Source organism: Neofelis nebulosa, chromosome 8, assembly GCF_028018385.1.
Source record: "Neofelis nebulosa isolate mNeoNeb1 chromosome 8, mNeoNeb1.pri, whole genome shotgun sequence".
In the NCBI taxonomy this organism is placed as follows: domain Eukaryota; kingdom Metazoa; phylum Chordata; class Mammalia; order Carnivora; family Felidae; genus Neofelis; species Neofelis nebulosa.
Window position 1 is genome coordinate 79064052 of NC_080789.1, and position 19972 is coordinate 79084023.

Here is a 19972-nt window from a genome sequence, read left to right on the forward strand (position 1 = left end):
ATTGTTTGTTTGTTTGTTTTTAATGTTTATTTTTTGAGAGAGAGAGAGAACGAGAATGAGTGGGGGAGGGGCAGAGAAAGATAGAGGCTCTGAAGCAGGTGAGGAGAGCCCAAGGCAGGGCTTGAACTCACAAACCTTGAAATCATGACCTGAGCTGAAGTTGGACTCTTAACTGAGCCACCCAGGCTCCCCATATATATTGTTTTAAATAATGCTACAGGGTCACCTGGCTGGCTCAGTTGGTTGAACGTCCGACTTCTGCTTAGGTTATGATCTCAGTGTTAGGTTCGTGGTTTCGGGCCCCACGTTGGGTTCGCTGCTGTCAGCATGGAGCCTGCTTTGGATCCTCTGTCCCCATCTCTCTCTCTCTCTCTCTCTCTCAAAAATAAACATTAAAAAAATTATATTACAGAAAAAACCTCCAAGCTTCCAGAGTGAATATTAGTTCCTTTTAAATAGGAGGGGCGCCTGTGTGGCTCAGTGGGTTGAGCATCCTACTTTGGCTCAGGTCATAATCTCACAGCTCCTGAATTCAAGCCCCACGTTGGGCTCTGTGCTGACAGCTCAGAGCCTGGAGCCTGCTTTGGATCTGTGTCTCCCTCTCTCCCTGCTCATGCTGTGCCTCTCTTTCTCAAAAATAAATAAACATTAAAAATTAAAATAAATAAGAGGGAAAAAATCTTTGAACTTAAAAGACTTTTGCTCAGTGATGGACATGGTGGGAATTATTTGAAAAATTTTGTATCGAGATTTGTGTTTTCTGATTGTATGTTTAGATATGATGTACTTTTGACTGAGAGCAATAAGAAATATATATGCAAATACAAGAATATTCTCTTTGGACTCTTCTACTTTATAGTGGGTATCACTGACTTGAGATAAATTTTAAAATACTGCACAAGTATTACATGATTTGTAAATTGACAAAATACGGTCCAGAACATAGTTTGTAAAAATATGTGAGACCGGAAGATATTGTAGCCTAGCTTAATTAAGCTTTCCAAAGAACATTAATTATTTGTAAGTTAACAGTACTGTGCACAAGAGATATACAACAATTCCTTCTTGTACCCATTTCTAATATAGCTTTAGAAGTATAACTATATTTTAGTACACAGTATCAAGAAAATATGTATTTCCAGTATTCTAGGGAAATTTAGTAAAAGCAAATCTTTGCCCTGTCCTGTTAGGTAGGGGGCAGATGGAAGGTGGCAAATAGGGGAATGCTGAGAAAGGGGTGCTCAAGTATGTTAGGTGCAGAGGAATGTATGCAGGTAGATAGTCTCAATCCTCCCCTCTGTGGTCTTTGTGTTTTAATTTTTGCTGTTTCCTAGCATTCTAACTAGAGATTTTCTTCCTTCTAGAATTTTATGAAGAAATTCTTTCACTGGCCTACAGTTTAACCTGCCATGGCATTTCCCCTCAAATGTGGCAGCTGCTAGGTATATTATATGAGGTGTTTCAGCAGGATTGTTTTGAATACTTTACAGGTATGCCTTTGGCCATGTAACATTTTTGCTTTTCTGTGTCTGGACATTATTTCCTTTGACACATGACATAAAGACACATACGATTCCGGTACTAATCAGAAAACAGTTGTTATTTCTCTGTGGAGTAAAGGGTGGTGCTATTAGAGCAGTGTTTTCCAGAGCTAGGGATACAGGCAGTAGGAAGGAGCCTGTTTCCTGTTGTATCTCAAATTAGTTTGCAGTCAGAACAACTGTCCATACATTAATTCAGCTAGTATTTTCTGAATACTGTCTATATTTCAAGCACTGTTCTAAGTAGTATAGCGGTATAGCAGTGAACAAAATAGACAGCATTGCTCTTTTGACGCTTCCATTTCTGGTTGGGGGGAGGGAAGGTGGGGAACACACAGATAAGCAAGAAAATACACACTTTGTGAAGTGGTGATGAGTCCTTTAGAGAAAAGGACAAACATTCAGAACAATCACTATAATAAATGGTGAGCATTTTAATCTTCCTGATCCACATTTTCCTCATCTATAAATAGGGCAGATCTGTCACTTTCCTTACTAGCATTTGTGGCTGCGAAGGAAGATAGTAATATGTGGGTGCTATAGAAATATAGCTTCCGTGGGAATCATTTATTTCTACTCCTGTTACTCAAGTCTCATTGGGATTTTGAATTTTTTTTTTCCAGATATGATGCCTCTCCTGCATAATTATGTGACAATAGATACAAATACTTTATTATCTAATCCAAAGCATTTAGAAATACTTTTTACAATGTGTAGAAAGGTAAGCGTGTCCTAATCAGTTGTAGTGGTTCTTAGTAATGTTTGAGTGTTTTACTGCTGGTCACTCTCAATTTGTTTCTTACACCTTTAGTTCTGTATTGCCTCCATCAACATATATTTGCCATTTTGTATTTTCTAATAGAGCTTGGAATTATTATTTGAAAATTTTATATTTGTGTTGTGCTTAAGAATGCTTGCCACTTTTATAGCTGTGTACTTTGTAATGGTCAGGGTAAATAATTTTGTTTGTTTTTCCTTCAAAAATGCAAACTTACGGGGCACCTGGGTGGCGCAGTCGGTTAAGCGTCCGACTTCAGCCAGGTCACGATCTCGCGGTCCGTGAGTTCGAGCCCCGCGTCAGGCTCTGGGCTCATGGCTCGGAGCCTGGAGCCTGTTTCCGATTCTGTGTCTCCCTCTCTCTCTGCCCCTCCCCCGTTCATGCTGTCTCTCTCTGTCCCAAAAATAAATAAAAAACGTTGAAAAAAAAATTTAAAAAAAAAATGCAAACTTACTACTTGATGAAAGAAAAGTGCTAAGAAAATAAGCACACAGTTTGTCATTCTTGATTTTTTTAAATTGAATGTGTATATTGGAAACAACTAGATGTATATATTTTGATTATAAATAAGACAAAAAATTGGAATAGTTGGAAAAACAGTATCATTTAGCTCAATACAGGTTGATTTATCAGCCATATACTGGCTACTGTTAGATTCACATGCAGACATGTCTACTGTGTTGTCTTTGTCACAGGTTAGATTTTGCCCTCTATTGGTTATATCTAGGAATCATTGATGAGTATAAATAATATTTTCCTTTCTCCTTTAGGTGAATATTTATATACACATAAATATAAAACTGTATGTTGCATAAAGCTGCCAAATATCTAAATTTGGCCTTGGAGTTGGGACTAAAGTATCTAGTCTACAACCTGTCTTTCTCACTAAAAGAGATGTGTACCAAGATATGTTAAGAGCTCTGAGCTGCCAATCAGCACATCTGATTAAAGTCTCAGTTCAGTTGTAAAGAGCCTGGGAGATTTTGGGAGGTCACTAAATTTCATCACATATAAATGAAAGGAGTAGAATCATGATTTTTAAAGACTCCTTTAGCTCTGTAATACCTAGCTTATTAAATCAAAATCACTTGGCAGTACTTAGTATTTTCTCCTAAGTTGTGTAGACAAGTGCTATTGAGGGAAAGAGAAAGCAGCAAGCAGAAAACATAACAGTCCTATACCCATTAGTACAGCTGCTCTGTATTATATCTGCTGGGATGAAAGTGATGCTCACAGTAATGTCCTTAGACTTACCAAGTAGTTAAAATATATGTCCTACTCTTGGTTTTTAGTAATAACTAATACTTACTGGACTCTTCCTGTATACCAGGTATTTCCTCAGCATTTTATACATATTAGCTTATTTTATCTTTACAATATTATGAGGAAGGTATCACCTTTTGGTCAAAGAGGAGACCAAGGTATAATTTTTTGCATCGTGTCTGAGGTTTAGTACATTGTCCTAAGTCACAGAGCTAGTCTTTGTTGGAGCCATATTTGAACCCAGGTGGTCTGGCTTCAGAGCCCATTTTTTAAATTACTAAACATATTTTGTTTCTTCTCCTTTTGGAGGTGGGGACCAAAACCAACCAACCAACCAGCCAACCAACAAACAAAAAACCAAGCAAATACAATTTGGGGAAAAAGGAGTGATTTATTTATTCTTTCTGTATTGTATGCCACCATGATGGAAACAGTAAGACACAGAGGTTAATAAGTTTTTGTTTGAAAACACAGATAATAAGTGGCAGTGCTGGAATTTGAACCAAGCATTCTGGTTCCATAGCCCATTTACATTTAGAATCTAGATCTAAATACATTGCCCTAGAGGTAAATTTTAAACTTTATGTAAATAGTGTTGGTTCTTGGTGTTGCCAGCTACCTGCTTAGGATTCAGCTCACTGATCCATCTGTTTTCCAGCTTCCAAAATTTTATAGCTATCTACTTTTTCCTTTTCTCTGTGTTTGTGGATTTATGCCTCTAAAATCTCTTTACTATTATTTTAATAGTCTTTTGGGAAGTAATAAAATTAAATGGGAATGTTCAATCTGTCTTCTTTACCTGGAATTTCTTTTTAATTCAGTTTTCTTAAATTGTATTTGCCTAGGAATTATCCAATTAACCTGAGTTTTCAAATATATAAGGAATATAATGTTCTCCATAATATTTACTTATTTCTAATCTCTCCTTTATCTGTATTTATGTCTTTCATGTCTTTTGTTTAAACAAATAGCTTAAGTATTTTGTTTGCAACTATCATTTCTAATATATATATATTTTTTTAAACATTTATTTATTTTTTGAGAGACAGAGACAGAGCATGAGCAGGGGAGGGGCAGAGAGAGAGGGAGACACAGAATCCGAAGCAGGCTCCAGGCTTTGAGCTGTCAGCACAGAGCCCGATGTGGGGCCTGAACCCAGGGAACCGTGAGGTCATGACCTGAGCCAAAGTCGGTTGCTTAACTGACTGAGCCACCCAGGCGCCCCTCATTTCTAATATTTTTAAAATTTTGTTCTTTTTAAGAATAATTTTGACAAAGGCTGTCTACTTTGTTGTCTTTATTCAGTGAATCTGTTTTTTGTTTCTGTTATTTGTATTGTTTGTATCTTTAATTTCTGTCTCCTCTTTGTTCTTTGGGTTAAGTCTGTTCTTTTTCTTATAGCTTGTGTTTGAACATTTATTAATTTTTTTTTTTTTTTTTTTTATTTCTTAATTTCCAACATAAGCTTGCCTCTACTCTGCGAATCTCTCTTCTGGGAACCTTATTATAAGGCAATTATATTCCAAATTTTATGTATGAACATGTGCATTGTAGAATTGTTTATAATAGTGAAAATACAGCATTGACAATAGAGGAATATCTAGTAAACTGTTATATTTATCTACTGTAATACTTATAGTCCTAAGTGGTTATAACATCGATGGAAAATGTTTGTAGTTTAAAGTCCAAATGGAGAAATTAAAAGGTGTGTGATGTCAAATTATGGTTATTATTTTGAAAAAAGTGAGTATATATGGACAAGAACTCAAAAGAAACAGAAACTACAGGGTTTGTTTCATTGTTTAAAAGTAAGGTTTGAAAATTTCTTTTCATTTCATTTTATTGGTTTGTTGTTTTGTTGCCTTTAAGGGAAGCTTCGTTTATCTGAAGTTAATTCCTATAGCTTAACTTTATTAATCCAAAGTTAAATAGGTGAATTCTTTCTTCTTAAAAGGAATTAGAGTAGATAAAGAAGATAGATGTACTTTATTTTGACCTTCCTTCTTTTGGGTGGGCAAACTTAGAAAGCAAAGCTGCGATTCTAATGTGTGAATTTTTATGAGCTATTTGCTTCATGTACACTTGATTAAATTCTCTGCAGTGCCATTCACTGCTAAGCTAAATTGTGATTACTGTAGGTACTATGTGGAGATGCAGGAGAAGATGCGGAATGTCATGCAGCCAAACTCCTTGAAGTCATCATTCTTCAGTGCAAAGGAAAGGGAATCGATCAGGTAATACATGTATGGAAAGTTTGTACTTGATGTTTATACTGAAATTTTACCTGATTGACATTTTGTTTATATTATATGATGGAAAATTAAAAAGATAGCCTGAAGTTTGTGCTTCCTGGTACAAATCCTATTTAAATGGCAAGGAAAAATACCCATGCAATTTGAAAATTGCACCTTGCATTCTAGCGGAGAAAGAAATAAACAGAAAAATATGTAATAATTTAAGAGGCTATCAAGCGAATCATGAAGGAGATGAATATGTAAATTCTACTTAATTGGTTTCCCAGAGATTTGCATTTTCCCTTTGTTTTTGTAGATTCTACTGAAATATTCTCAGATTTGTTCTTTTAACCAGAAATGAAGATACTGTACAAAAAAGAAAAAGTTTCTTTTACTGATTTAAAAAGTATTATAGGGGCGCCCGGTGGCTCAGTTGGTTAAGTGTCCGACTCTTGATTTCAGCTCGGTTTGTGAATTTGAGCGCCACGTTGGGCTCTGCGCTGACAGCACTGAGCCTGCTTGGGATTCTTCTCTCTCTCTCTCTCTCTCTCTCTCTCTCTGCCCCTCCCCTGCTCTCTCTCTTTCTCTCCCTCAAAATAAAAATTTTTAAAAAGTATTACAAATTTTCAACAAAGATTAATTTGATATTTGGTGTAATCATGGTATGATAGATACTGAGAAAAAAAGTCTTCAAGTAAAATTGTGGAGTTGTCTTTTTTTCTTTCAGTTCTGTAATGTTTGCTCCATGTATTTTTTGGTAACAGCTTTATTGAGCTATAATTCACATACCATATAATTCACTCATTTACAGTGGATTCAGTGTATTTTAATATATTCACAGAATCATGCAACTATTCATATAGTCAGTTTTATTTTTTAATTAATTAATTAATTTTAAAATTTAAATCCAAGTTAATATAAATGGTGTAATAATGATTTCAAGAATAGAATTTAGTGATTCATCACTTATAACACCCAGTGCTCATCCCAGCAACTGTCCTCCTTAATGCCCCTTGCCCATTTAGCCCATCCCCACACCCAATACCCCTCTAGCAACCCTCAGTTTGTTCTCTTATGGTTTGTCCCCCTCTCTGTTTTTATATTATTTTACATCCCTTCCCTTATGTTCATCTGTTTTGTATCTTAAGTTCCACATATGAGTGAAATCATATGCTATGTCTTTCTCTGACTTATTTTAACATAATACACTGTAGTTCCATCCACACTGTTGCAAATGGCAAGATTTCATTCTTTTTTTGACTGCCGAGTAATATTACACTGTGTATATACATACCACATCTTCTTTATCTTTTCATCTGTTTATGGACATTTGAGCTCTTTCCATACTTTGGCTGTTGTCAGTAGTGCTGCTATAAACGTTGGTGTATGTGCCCCTTTGAAACAGCATACCTGTATCCCTTGGATAAATACCTAGTAATGTAATTGCTGGATTGATTGTAGGGTAGTTCTATTTTTAATATTTTGAGGAACCTCTATAATGTTTTCTAGAGTGGCTGCACCAGTTTGCATTCCCACCAGCGGTGCAAAAGGGTTCCTCTTTGTCTGCATTCTTGCCAATATCTGTTGTTGCCTGAGCTGTTAATGTTAGCTATTCTGACAGGTGTGAGGTGGTATCTCATTGTGGTTTTGATTTGTATTTCCCTGATGATAAGTGATGTTGAGCATTTTTTCATGTGTGTGTCAGCCATCTGGATGTCTTTTTTGGAAAGGTGTCTATTCATGTCTTTTGCCCATTTTTTCACTGGATTATTTGTTTTTGGGGTGTTGAGTTTGATAAGTTCTTTATAGGTTTTGGATCTAACCTTTTATCTGATATGTCATTTGCAAATATCTTCTCTTGTTCCATTGGTTGCCTTTTAGTTTTGCTGATTATTTCCTTTGCCGTGCAGAAGCTTTTTATCTTGATGAGGTCCCAATAGTTTATTTTTGCTTTTCTTTCCCTTGCCTCCAGAGACATGTCAAGTAAAAATTGCTGTGGCCAAGGCCAAAGAGGTTGTTGCCTGATTTCTCCTCTAGGATTTTCCTGTCTTACATTTAGGTCTTTCATCCATTTTGAGTTTATTTTTGTGTATGGTGTAAGAAAGTGGTCCAGGTTAATTTTTCTGCGTGTCACTGTCCAGTTTTCCCAGCACCACTTACTGAAGAGACTGTCTTTATTCCATTGGATATTCTTTCCTGCTTCGTCAAAGATTAGTTGACCATACGTTTGTGGTTCCATTTCTGGGTTCTCTATTCTGTTCCATTGATCTGAGTGTCTGTTCTTGTGCAAGTGCCATACTGTCTTGATGATTACAGCTTTGCAATACAGCTTGAAGTCTGGAATTGTGATGCCTCCAGCTTTGGTTTTCTTTTTCAGGATTGCTTTGGCTATTTGGGGTCTTTTCTGGTTCCATACAAATTTAAGAATTGTTTATTCTAGCTCTTTGAAGAGTGCTGGTGTTGTTTTGATACGTATTGCATTGAATATGTAGATTGCTTTGGGTAGTATTGACATTTTAACAATATTTGCTTTTCCTATCCAGGAGCATGGAATGTTTTTCCATTTTTTTGTGTCTTCTTCAATTTCTTTCATAAGCTTTCTATAGTTTTCAGTGTATAGATTTTTCACTCTTTGGTTAGGTTTATTCCTAGGTATTTTATGGTTACTTTGGTCAGTTTTAGAGCATTCCATCACTATCTCCCAAAGAACTCCTCATTTCCCCTTAACACCTCCCCCCCCCACCCCCAGCCTAGGCAACCATTATTCTGCTTTCTTATTTTAGAGATTTGTCTATTCTAGACATTTCATATAAACGGAATCATGTGGTCCTTTGTGAATGACTTTTCTCACTTAGCATAATGGTTTAAAGGTTCATCCATGTGGTAGCATGCGTACTAGTAGTTCATTTCTTTTTATTGCCAAATATTCCATTGTGTGGATATATCACATTTATTTTAGCCATTCGTTAGTTGGTGGATTCTTGGATTATATCCACTTTTTTTTTTTTTTTTTTTTTTAAGTCAGCTCCATTCCCAATGAGGGGCTTGAAGTCATGACTCTGAGATCAGAAGTCACATGCCCTACTGACTGAGCCAGCCAGGCGCCCCTGATTATTCCCACTTTTTGTCTACTGTGAATAATGGTATGCACATTTCTATGCAGATTTTTGTGTGGACGTGCTTTCATTTCTCTTGGAATATATATAGGAGTGGCGGTTCTTTGTTTAATTGTTTGAAGAACTGCCAAACTTTTTCCAAAGCAGCTGCACCATTTCCCATTCCTACCAGCAGTGAATGAGGAGGATTCCAATTTGTATCCTCATCAATTCTTGCTTTGTTGCTCTTGTTTTCTTGATCAGTTTTTTTTTTTTCTTATAGCCATCCTTGTAGGTGTGAAGTAGTATATCACAGTTTTGATTTGCATTTGCTTGATGGCTAATGATGTTGAGTATCTTTTCCTATGGCCATTTGTATATCTTTTTTTTTTTTTTTTTTTTTTTTGAGAAATGTCTATTCAGATTCTTGGCCCATTTTAATTAGGTTATTTGTTTATTATTGAGTTATGGGGGTTATTTAAATATTCTAAATTCAAGTCCATTGTCAGATGTACAGTTTGCAAAAATTTTCTCCCAATTTGTGGATTGTGTTATCACTGTCTTAAATCTTTTTTTTTTTTTTTTAAGTTTGATTTATTTTGAGATAGCATGCAAGTGGGGGAGGGTCAAAGAGAGAGGGAGAAAGAGAGAATCCCACACTGGCTCCACACTGTCAGCGCAGAGGGGCTTGAACTCACGAACTGTGAGATCCTGACCTGAGCTGAAGTTGGAAGCTCAACCAACTGAGCCCCCCAGGCGCCGCAGTTGTGTTACCACTTTCTTGATGGTGTCCTTTGAAGCAGTTTTTAATTTTGATGATGCCCAGTTTATCTAATTTTTCTTTTGTTGCTTGTGGCTGCTGGTATATTTAAGAACCTGTTGCTAAATACAAGTTCACAGAGATTTCCTTGTGTTCTCTTCGAAAAGTTTTATGGTTTTAGCTGCAACATTTAGCTCTTTAATTCGTTTTGAGTTAAATTTTCTGTGTGGTATGAGAAAGGAGTTAATTCATTATTCTGCATGTGGATAGCAAGTTGTCTCAGTACTATTTATTGAAAAAACTATTCTTTCCCTATTGAATTGTCTTAGCACCTTGTCAAATGAATTGACTATAAAGGTGAGGTTCATTTCTGTATTCTCATTCTATTTGATTGATTTTTTTTTTTTTATCTTTAAGCCAGGACTACACTATCTTTATTAAATTTTGAAATTAGGAAGTTCTAGTCTTCCAGTTTTGTTCTTTTGCAAGACTGTTTGGACTATTCTGGGTTCCTTGAGTTTCCATGTGAAATTTAGGGCAGCTTGTCAATTTCAGCAAAGAAGTCAGCTGGTATTGTGAGAGGCATTGTGCTGCATCTGTAGAATCATTGTAGATCTGGGAAATATTGCCATTTTAAGAATACTTAGTCTTTTATCCCCTGAACATGGGATCTCTTTCCTTATGTTTAGGTCAAATTTCTTTTAAAAATGTTTAGTTTTCACAGTAAAAGTTTCGCAGTTCTTTTGTTAAAATATTCATAGTTTAGTCTTTTTAATGCTATTGTAAATGGAATTATTTTCTTAATTTCATTTTCAAGTTTATTGCCCATGTTTAGAAATACATTTTAAAAATATGTATTTATTGTGTATCCTGCAACCTTGCCAAGCTTGTTTATTAGATTAATGTTTCAGTAAACTTTTTAGGATTACCAGTCTGGGTGCTTTTTATTTTTCTCGCCTAATTGCCTTGGCTAGAACCTCTAGTGCAATGTTGAAGAGATGTGGTGAAAGGAGAGGTGTTGTTCCTAATCTTAGGGGGAAACATTCCTTTTACCATTAAGTCTGATGTTAGCTGTGGGTTTTTCATAGACGCTTTGTATCAGGTTGAGGGAGTTCCTGTTTGTTTGTACTTTGTTGACTATTTTTATCATGAAGCATGTTGAATTTTGTCAAATGGCTTTTTCTACACCTTTATTATAGGTGTATTCATATTTCTATTTATTTTTGAGTTAATTTCAGTACTTTGCACCTTTCTAGGAATTTGTTGGTGTAATTTATGTTAACTAATTTGTTGGCATGAAGTTCATATTTTTTTTATTTCTGTAGGTTGGTAGTATGTTCCCAGTTTTGGTAATTAGTGTCTTCTCTCTCTCTTTTTTATCTTTTGGTCAGTTGAGCTAAATAAAGGTTTTCCAATTTTGTCGATCTTTTCAAAGAACCAATTTATGGTTTTGTTCACTATTGTTTTTCTGTTTTCTATTTCATTAGTTTCTGGTCTAATCTTTACCATTTATTCTCTTCCATTTGCTTTGAGTTTAGTTTGCTCTTTTATTTCCAGTATCTTATTTTTTTAAGTTTATTTATTTATTTATTTAGAGAGAGAACACATGTGTGTGCACAAGTGGGGGAGGGACAGAGAGAGGGAGAGACAGAATCCTAAGCAGGTTCTGCACTTGGGGCTCAAACTCACAAACTGTGAGATCATGACCTGAGCCAAGATCAAGAGTTGGACCCTTAACCAACTGAGCCGGTCAGGTATCCCTATTTCCAGTATCTTAAGGTGGAAGGTTATGTTATGATTTGAATTATTTTTTAAATACATCTGCAACTATAAATTTTCCTCTAAGTGCTGTTTTAGCTATATTAATTTAACTCAAAATATGTTCTCATTTTTTTGGTGGTTTATTCTGGACGCATTGGTTATTTAGGAGTGTGTTAATTTGCAAGTATTTGTGAATTTCCCAAATTCTGTTATTGATTTTTTTTTTTTAATGTTTATTTTTGAGAGAGAGAGCACATGTGTGCACGCTCACAAGCTGGTGGGGAGCAGAGAGAGAGGGGGACAGGGGATCTGAAGGGGGCTCTGTGCTGACAGCAGAGAGTCCAGTGTGGGATTTGAACTCATGAACTGTGAGATCACAACCTGAGCTAAAGTTGGATGTTTGACCAGTCAACTGAGCCACCCAAGTACCCCTCTATTATTATTTCTAATTTTACTCCATTGTGATTAGAGAACATACTTTCTATAATTTCATTCTTTTTAAATGTATTGGGACTTGTTTTATGGCCCCAAATATAGTTTGTCCTGATACTGTTCCATTGCATTTAAGAATAATATGTATTCTGCTTTTGTTGGGTGGAATGTTGTATAGATTTTTGTTAGATCTAGTTGATTTATAATGTTGCTTAAGTTTCTTATCTACTTGCTGATCTTCTACTTATCCATTATTTTTAAAAATATTTTTATTTTATTTTAGAGAGGGTGAGGGAGAGGGGGGGAGAGAGAGAGAGAGAGAGAGAGAGAGAGAGAGAATGAATGAATGAATGAATGAATCTTAAGTAGGCTCCATGCTAAGTGTGGAGCCTGATGTGGTTCTCAGTTCCACAACCCTGAGATCATACCTGAGCCGAAATCAAGAGTTGGTTTCTCAATCGACTGTGCCACTTGGGCATGCCTACTCATCCATCATTGTTCTTTATTTAAAAAAAATTTTTTTTATGTTTATTTTGAGAGAGAGAGAGAGAGAGAGAGAGAGCGAGTGAGAGCACAAGTGGGGGAGGGGCAGAGAGAGAGAGAATCCCAAGCAGACTCTGTGCTGTTGGTAGAGCCTAAATGAGGGCTTGAATTCATGAACTGTGAGATCATGACCTGAGCTGAAACCAAGTCAGATGCCTAATGGACTGAGCCACCCAGGCGTCCCTCATCCATTATTGTTCTATCCATCATTGAAAGTGAAGTCTCCAACTGTTGTTGAATTTGTCTATTTCTCCCTTTTTTTCTGTCAGTTTTTGCTTCAGATATTTTAGAGCTCTGTTTTTAGGTACATGTATGTTTATAAATGCTATATCTTCCTGAGTTCACCTCTTTTTCAATAAAAATGTTTCTCTTTGTCTCTAGTAACATTTTTTTTTTTTTAATTTTTAACGTTTATTTATTTTTGAGACAGAGAGAGACAGAGCATGAACGGGGGAGGGTCAGAGAGAGGGAGACACAGAATCCGAAACAGGCTCCAGGCTCCGAGCTGTCAGCACAGAGCCCAACACGGGGCTTGAACTCACGGACCGCGAGATCGTGACCTGAGCCGAAATCGGCCGCTCAACCGACTGAGCCACCCAGGCGCCCCACATTTTTTTTTGTTTTAATGTCTATATTGTCTAATAGTAGTATAGCCACTCCGACTTTCTTATGGTTGCTGTTTGCATATCTTTTTTCATCTTTTTACTTTTAAGCTATTTATATTTTTGAATCTAAAGTGTGTTTCCTGTAGATAGCATATAGATGAATCTTGTTTTTTTAAATCCAATTTGACATTCTCTTTTGATTGTTTAATATATTAATATTTAATGTTATTGTTATGCATGGATTTAGTCTGTCATTTTTTATTTTATATATCTCATTTTTTCCCCTGTTCTTTTTTTACTGCTTTCTTTTGAAATAGTTAAATATTTTCTTAAAAAAATTTTTTTAAAAAATTTATTTTTGAGAGACAGAGCATGAGTGGAGGGACAGAGAGAGGGAGACACAGAATCTGAAGCCAGCTCCAGGGTCTGAGCTGTCAGCACAGAGCCTGATGTGGGGCTTGAACTCATGAACCTTGAGATCATGAGCTGAGCTGAAGGCAGATGCTTAACTGACTGAGCCACTTAGGTACCCTAAGTAAATATTTTCTAATGTCACATTTTAATTTCTTTAATTTTTTTTTCACTATTTAAAAAATTTTCCGGGTGCTTGGGAAGCTCAGTCGGTTAAGCATCCAACTCTTGATTTTAGCTCAGGTCATGATCTCCTGGTTGTGAGATCAGACCCAGCATCCGGCTTCTTGTTGGGCGTGTAGCTTGCTTAAGATTCTCTCTCTCCCTCTCCCCCTGGCTCTCCACAGCTTGTGTGCACATGTGCTCTCTCTCTCAAAAAAATTTTTTTTCTTAGTGGTTGCTCTAGGGCTTACTGTATACATCTTATTAGAATCTACTTCAGATTTAGGTTAACATAATTTTAGTGAGAAATAGATGCATTACTCCTATTCTCTTTTCTTCCTCCTTTTTATACTATTACTGTTACATATATTACATTTATATATGTTATAAACCTAGAAATAGTTGTTTTTTGTAATTTTATGTGTTAAAGAAGCTAAGAAAGGCAAGCCAAGTATATGTTTATAGAGTTTGCATATTAACTCTCTTATTTACCATTTCTCAATTCTTTTCATTTGTTCCTTTGGATTGGAGTTACCATCTAGTGTCATTTGCTTTCTCCAGTAAAATGTTGCTCCTATTTCCTTTGTATTGTTAATATTGAATATATTACATTTCTATATTTTATAGTCCCAGCAATACAATTTTAAAATGTTATTTTATGCAATTGCTTTCTCTTTTCTCTTTTTCTTTTTCTTTTTAATTGCATTTCATTTTTAAAACATTTAAGAGGAGAAAGTCAAAGAAATAGTGTTTTTCTATTTTTGAAAATTACATAATTACATTTACAGGAGCTTGTGTGTGTGTGTGCGTGTGTGTGTCTTTGAATAACCTTCTGAGTCACTTGCTTTCAGCTTGAACTTCCTTTAGTAAGTTCAGGGTAAGGTCTGAGAGCAGTGAATTTTCTGTTATTGTTTTCTGAGAGTATTTTATTTTACTTTCAGTTTTGATAGACAGTTTTACTGAATTCTTGGTTTTTTCTTTCAGCAATTTGAATATACCATCACCCTGCCTTCTGGTCTCCATTGTTCTGATAAGAAACATTGATTAACATTGATTTATCTTACTAGCATTCCCTTGTACTTGGTCGCTATGTATGTTTTTTCTCATGCTGCTATAAATGTTATCTTTCTGTCTTTTACCATTTTTACTATGAAATGTCTTTGTTTTTATCTTACTTGGATTTGTTGACTTTCTTGGATATATAGATTGTTTTTTATCAGACTGGGAATGTTTCCAGCCATTATTTCTTCAAGTATTTTTTCTTCTTTTTCTCTCTTCTCTCCTTCTGATTCTCCCTCTACATATACATTGGTGTGCTTAATGGTGTTCCACATTTCTTTGAGGCTCTGATAATTTTTCTTTATTCTCTCTTTTCTCTGGTGTTTGGATTACATACTCTTTTTCAATCTATCTTCAGGTTTGCTTATTCTCTCTTTTGCCAGTTCAGATCTATTGTTGAGCCCTTCTAATGAATTTTTCTTTTTTTTTTAATTTTTTTTTTTTAAGTGAGCTCCATGCTCAACGTGGGGCTTGAACTTAGAACCCCATGATCAAGAGCTACATACTCTACTGTCTGAGTCAAGTGCCCCTATAGCATTTTTTAACTCTAGAATTTCCATTTGATGCTTTTTTGTAATTTGCATGTCCTAATAGATATTTTCTGTTTGATGAGACATGGTCATCATAGCTTCCTATATTTTAAAGATGTTTTCTTTTAAGAGTGTCTGGGTGACTCAGTTTAGCATCCGACTTCAGCTCAGGTCATGATCTTGTGGTCTGTGGGTTCAAGCCTGAAACCTGCTTTGGATTCTGTGTCTCCCATTGCCTCTACCCTTCCCCTGCTCATGCTCTCTTTCTCAAAAATAAATAAACATTAAGAAAATGTTTTATTTTTTAAACATTTATAATGGCTGTTTTGAGGTTTTCAAAGCCCATGTTTGAGTTAGTTCTGACCCCAGGAGGATCCTTCTTGACTCTTTCCTGTTTTTCTCAAGTGAACTTCTAGCTTACAGTTTATCTTTTTATTTTAATTAGGAGGAACCACCAGCCTCCTCTTATTTGCTGCTTACCACCAAGTTCTCCATTATTTTTGAGAAGAGTGACCCTCCAGCCTCCTTTCCGAGTTGATAAAGCTTTACATGTATTTTTGAAGGCTCATTTTCTCCTTCAACGAGTACTGTTTTAGGTGATGTAGGTGAGGTAGAAAGACATTGTGATGTCAACAGAACAAGGAGATAGTAAAGAACGGAAGTTGAGTGAAAGTAGAGAAGGGTTCAGTTCTGTTGACTGGCTTTTGGAAAGTCCTCAGCAGTAGAATCTAATCATGCCTGGAAGGTGTGGAATATACCCGTACCAAAGAGTTCAGAATCTCTCCTCTAAGCCAGAAGTAGGCAAGCTATGGCCTGTGGACCAAATCCAGCCTGTGACCTGTATGTATGGCCTAGGAATGAAGAGTGGTTTTCACATTTTTGAAGGGATGTTTAAAGAAAAAAAAAGTGTGCAACAGAGACTGTATATAGCCTGCAAAGTTGAAAGTATTATTAAATATCTACTGTAAGTTTACCAACCCTTGCTGTAAGCAATTGAACAGACAATCCATTGAGCAGAGAAATGACATGATCAAAGTTAGGGACTTAGAATAATGAGTTTGCTAGCAGTAGCCTTAATCTAAACTGGTCTTCTGCATACACTGGCTGTGAAGAGGAGCAACGAGGCTATTGCTAGTTGCAGTCTGAGGGTACTGCTTCTGTTCTAGGTGAGAAGCATTGGAAAGAGAAACCTAGAATAAGATTTATAGTGGGTGCCATTGCAAACATTGCATAGAAAACACCTGAAAAAACAAGGTGTTAGATGAGGAGGCCAGGGAAAAGCTTGAGAGCACAGGTTTTCCTTGGAAAGTTATAAAGATGACTTTTCCCACAGTTACAGATTGTATGGATACCAGTAGATGGGAATAGAGTGATGATATTACTCAAACTGTGACCATTTAATGGTATTAGTAGGTGTTCATTACAAAAAAGTATTCAATGGTCAGATAAGTCTAGGAAATACTAGATAAAACAATATTCAACAGATTTCATTATTGCTTGACTTCTTGTGCCTTTATCTGAAAATGTGTCTAAGAGTGTGTTAGTATCTGTGTATTCCAAATTAATTTAACTCTGGAATGTTTTTGTTTTCCAAACCCAAGGAACATCTAATGTTGTGAAAGTGCTGTTTGAATAATGCTCGAGAGATGTCTTGAGGTAGAAAGAAGGGGTGTGGAAGCTTAAATCCAACAGCTTTATCTTTTCAGTAAAGTAGGAGAGGTTGTGGAAAGTGGAACAAGTTGAAATTTCATTTGGAGGAGTCTGATAGGTAATAAAAAGTTGAATTAAAGAATTGCTTTTATTGAAAATAGAACTACCCTACGGTCCAGCAATTGCTCTACTAGGTATTTACACAAAGGATCCAAAGGATACACAAAGGATCCAAAAATACTAATTGGAAGCAAGGACACATGCACCCCAGTTTTTATAGTAGCATTATCAACAATAGCCCAATGGAAAGAGCCCAAATGCCCATCGACTCCAAATTCCTATCGACTGATGAATGGATAAAGAAGATGTGGTGTGTGTGTGTGTATGTATATATATGTGTGTGTGTGTGTGTGTGTGTGTGTACATATATATATATATATATATATATATATATATATATATATGATGGAATATTAGCCATAAAAAGAAGAGTGAAATCTTGCCATTTGCCATGATATGGATGGGGCTAGAGAGTGTTATGCTAAGCGAAATAAGTCAGTAAGAGAAGGACAAATAGCATATGATTTTACTCATGTTTGGAATTTAAGAAACAAAACAAATAAACATGGGAAAAAAAGAAAAGCAAACCAAGAAACAGATTCCTGAATATAGAGAACAAACTGATGGTTACCAGAGGGGAGGTGGGTAGGGAGATGAGTTAAATGGATGATGGGGAATAAGGAGGGTACTTGTGATGAACACTGGATGTTGTATGTAAGTGTTAAATCACTAAATTCTATACCTGAAGCTGAAAAAAAAAATGCTTTTAGTTGGATAGATCCATTTGAAGTTAGCAAATAAAAATTTCTAGTATAATACAGTGGGTTTTTGCTCCTAAAACTGGGTTCCAGAGGGATTGGAAAGTTGGTATTTCTATGTCAGAAAGTTAGGGTCACTAGGGAATCTTGAATGTTAGGGAAGCTACAGTTCTGGTGCACTTAAGTAGAGCTGCACGGCTGTATTGCCTTGAAATTACATTCCTCTTATTTCCTGTAACTTGGTAGTTAGATCTAGAGATTTGGTCAGATGCATTTGTGATACTTTTGGCAAGAATGCTTCATAGATGGTGGTTTCTATTTCTACCAGGAGGCAGAGAATGTCTGGTTGTCTCTCATCTTATGATGTTACTGCTGTTGGTGGTGATTATTCTGTCATTTCTTTTTCATTTATTAGCTGAAATATTTCTATGAAATGTCTTTTCGTCAATTATTGGGGTTACTCTGAGGAACAGTTTGAGTATTTCCTTTTATTTTCTATGATTCAAGATAATAAGTTTGTTTCCTAACATTCTCCAAAGATGACCAGTGAGGTGTTTTGCTTTTTTTTTTTTGCTTTTTAAATATTATTATGAACTTACAGGTTCAAATTTGTTTGATGTATTTCAGTGTATTTCAGGTATACAAAGTTGCTTAAACTTGGGCCAGTTGGGAGCATACATGCCCGCCTTAAGTGACTCCAGTAGTGTTTAGTAGTGTTCTTGCTGTCTGGTATGACTAGATGTTCCAGGTTCATCTTGTACATGTCCTGCCCTACCTTGGGAAATGGTATTCAAGACTATAAACACAAGGGATATTTATTGTTAATGAGTTGGTCGTTATTTCCAAAGAGATCCAAGAAATACATATTGTATCATTTTAAGATTTACTTATCATTAGCACACACAGACATTTCTAGTTCAAATTCAGGACTTCATTATTTTTACTTAACCTAATTGATCTGAATCTGTATCTGCCATACCCGAAATCCTGGTTCTCATCATAATTATTCACTTTCTTTATCCCACTAATATGGATGTACAGTCTCAGAGTAATTATACCAACATTATCTCTAACACATGATGATTATTAACAGTTTAAAATTTTTTACTGGCTGTTTTTATCTCCAGGGTATGTCCATATGCTAGGAATATATATAGCCCAAATATAGTCAGATCATAAATTTTAAAGTCATTTAAAATAATCGCTGTTTGATTCATTTATTTCATTTTATTTTAACTTTTAGGAATTGCTTTAATTTTTTTTCTAACTATATAAAACATGTACATAATTCTGAAATCTAATTTATGAAACAAGGTGTATTCAGAGAAGTCTGGCTTCCATCCTTCTCCCCTCTCCCCTTATTCTCCCTGTCTGCCCACCCCCAGTGTCTAGTTATCCTTTCATTTTAAAAAGTAAGCAGGGGCGCCTGGGTGGCTCACTCTGTTAAGTGTCTGGCTTTGTTTGGCTCAGGTCATGATCTCACGGTTTGTGGTTTGGAGCCCTGTGTCGGGCTCTGTGCTGACAGCTCGGAGCTTAGAGCCTGAAGCCTACTTTGCATTCTGGGTCTCCCTCTCTCTCTGCCCCCTTCCACACTTGTGCTCTGTCTCTCTCTCTCTCAAAACTAAACATTTAAGATAAAATAAAAGGTAAGCAAAGAGTTGTATTCATTCTTCCTTCCTCACTTTTTTCTTTCCTCACCTTTTTAAACAGCCGCATACTGTACATATTTTTTTTCCCATCTTACCTTCTTCACATAATGATATATCCATCCTGTAGATCACTCCATAGTAGTATATAGAAGTATTCTGCATAATCAGTCCCCACAATTGATGGTGTATTAATGTAAAAGGGTAATTTTAGTATTATTAGTTTTAAAACCTCAGAATTTCTTTGTATTCTTAATGGCTTTGCAAGTAATAGTAAACATTTGTTAAAATGAAGCTTTATTATTATCTCAAGAAGAGCTTTTCAAGTTTAGTTTACATTTTCTTATGGCTTCATTGATTTACTATAATTATTTTACCATAATAATTAAAAAATTTTTTAATTTAAAATTTTTCACAGTGTAATGTTAGTTTCAGGTGTACAATATAGTGATTCAGCACTTCCATGCAACACTCCGTGCTCATCACAAGTGCCCTCCTTACCCTCTTGTACTGTTGGTGGGAATGCAAACTGGTACAGCCACTCTGGAAAACAGTGTGGAGGTTCCTGAAAAAATTAAAAATAGACCTACCCTATGACCCAGCAATAGCACTGCTAGGAATTTACCCAAGAGATACAGGAGTACTGATGCATAGGGGCACTTGTACCCCAATGTTTATAGCAGC

General features: G+C 35.8%; 1 protein-coding gene across 2 annotated transcripts in view; it reads left to right on the plus strand.

Annotated features, from left to right (window-relative positions):
* IPO8 (importin 8) overlaps positions 1-19972 on the plus strand; it is an 87613-nt gene that overhangs the window by 43315 nt on the left and 24326 nt on the right. For both annotated transcript variants that reach the window (XM_058743205.1, XM_058743206.1), the window contains 3 exons: positions 1365-1490; positions 2165-2262; positions 5721-5816. In XM_058743205.1, coding sequence (XP_058599188.1) covers positions 1365-1490; positions 2165-2262; positions 5721-5816 — 320 coding nt within the window. The remainder of the gene's footprint in view (positions 1-1364; positions 1491-2164; positions 2263-5720; positions 5817-19972) is intronic.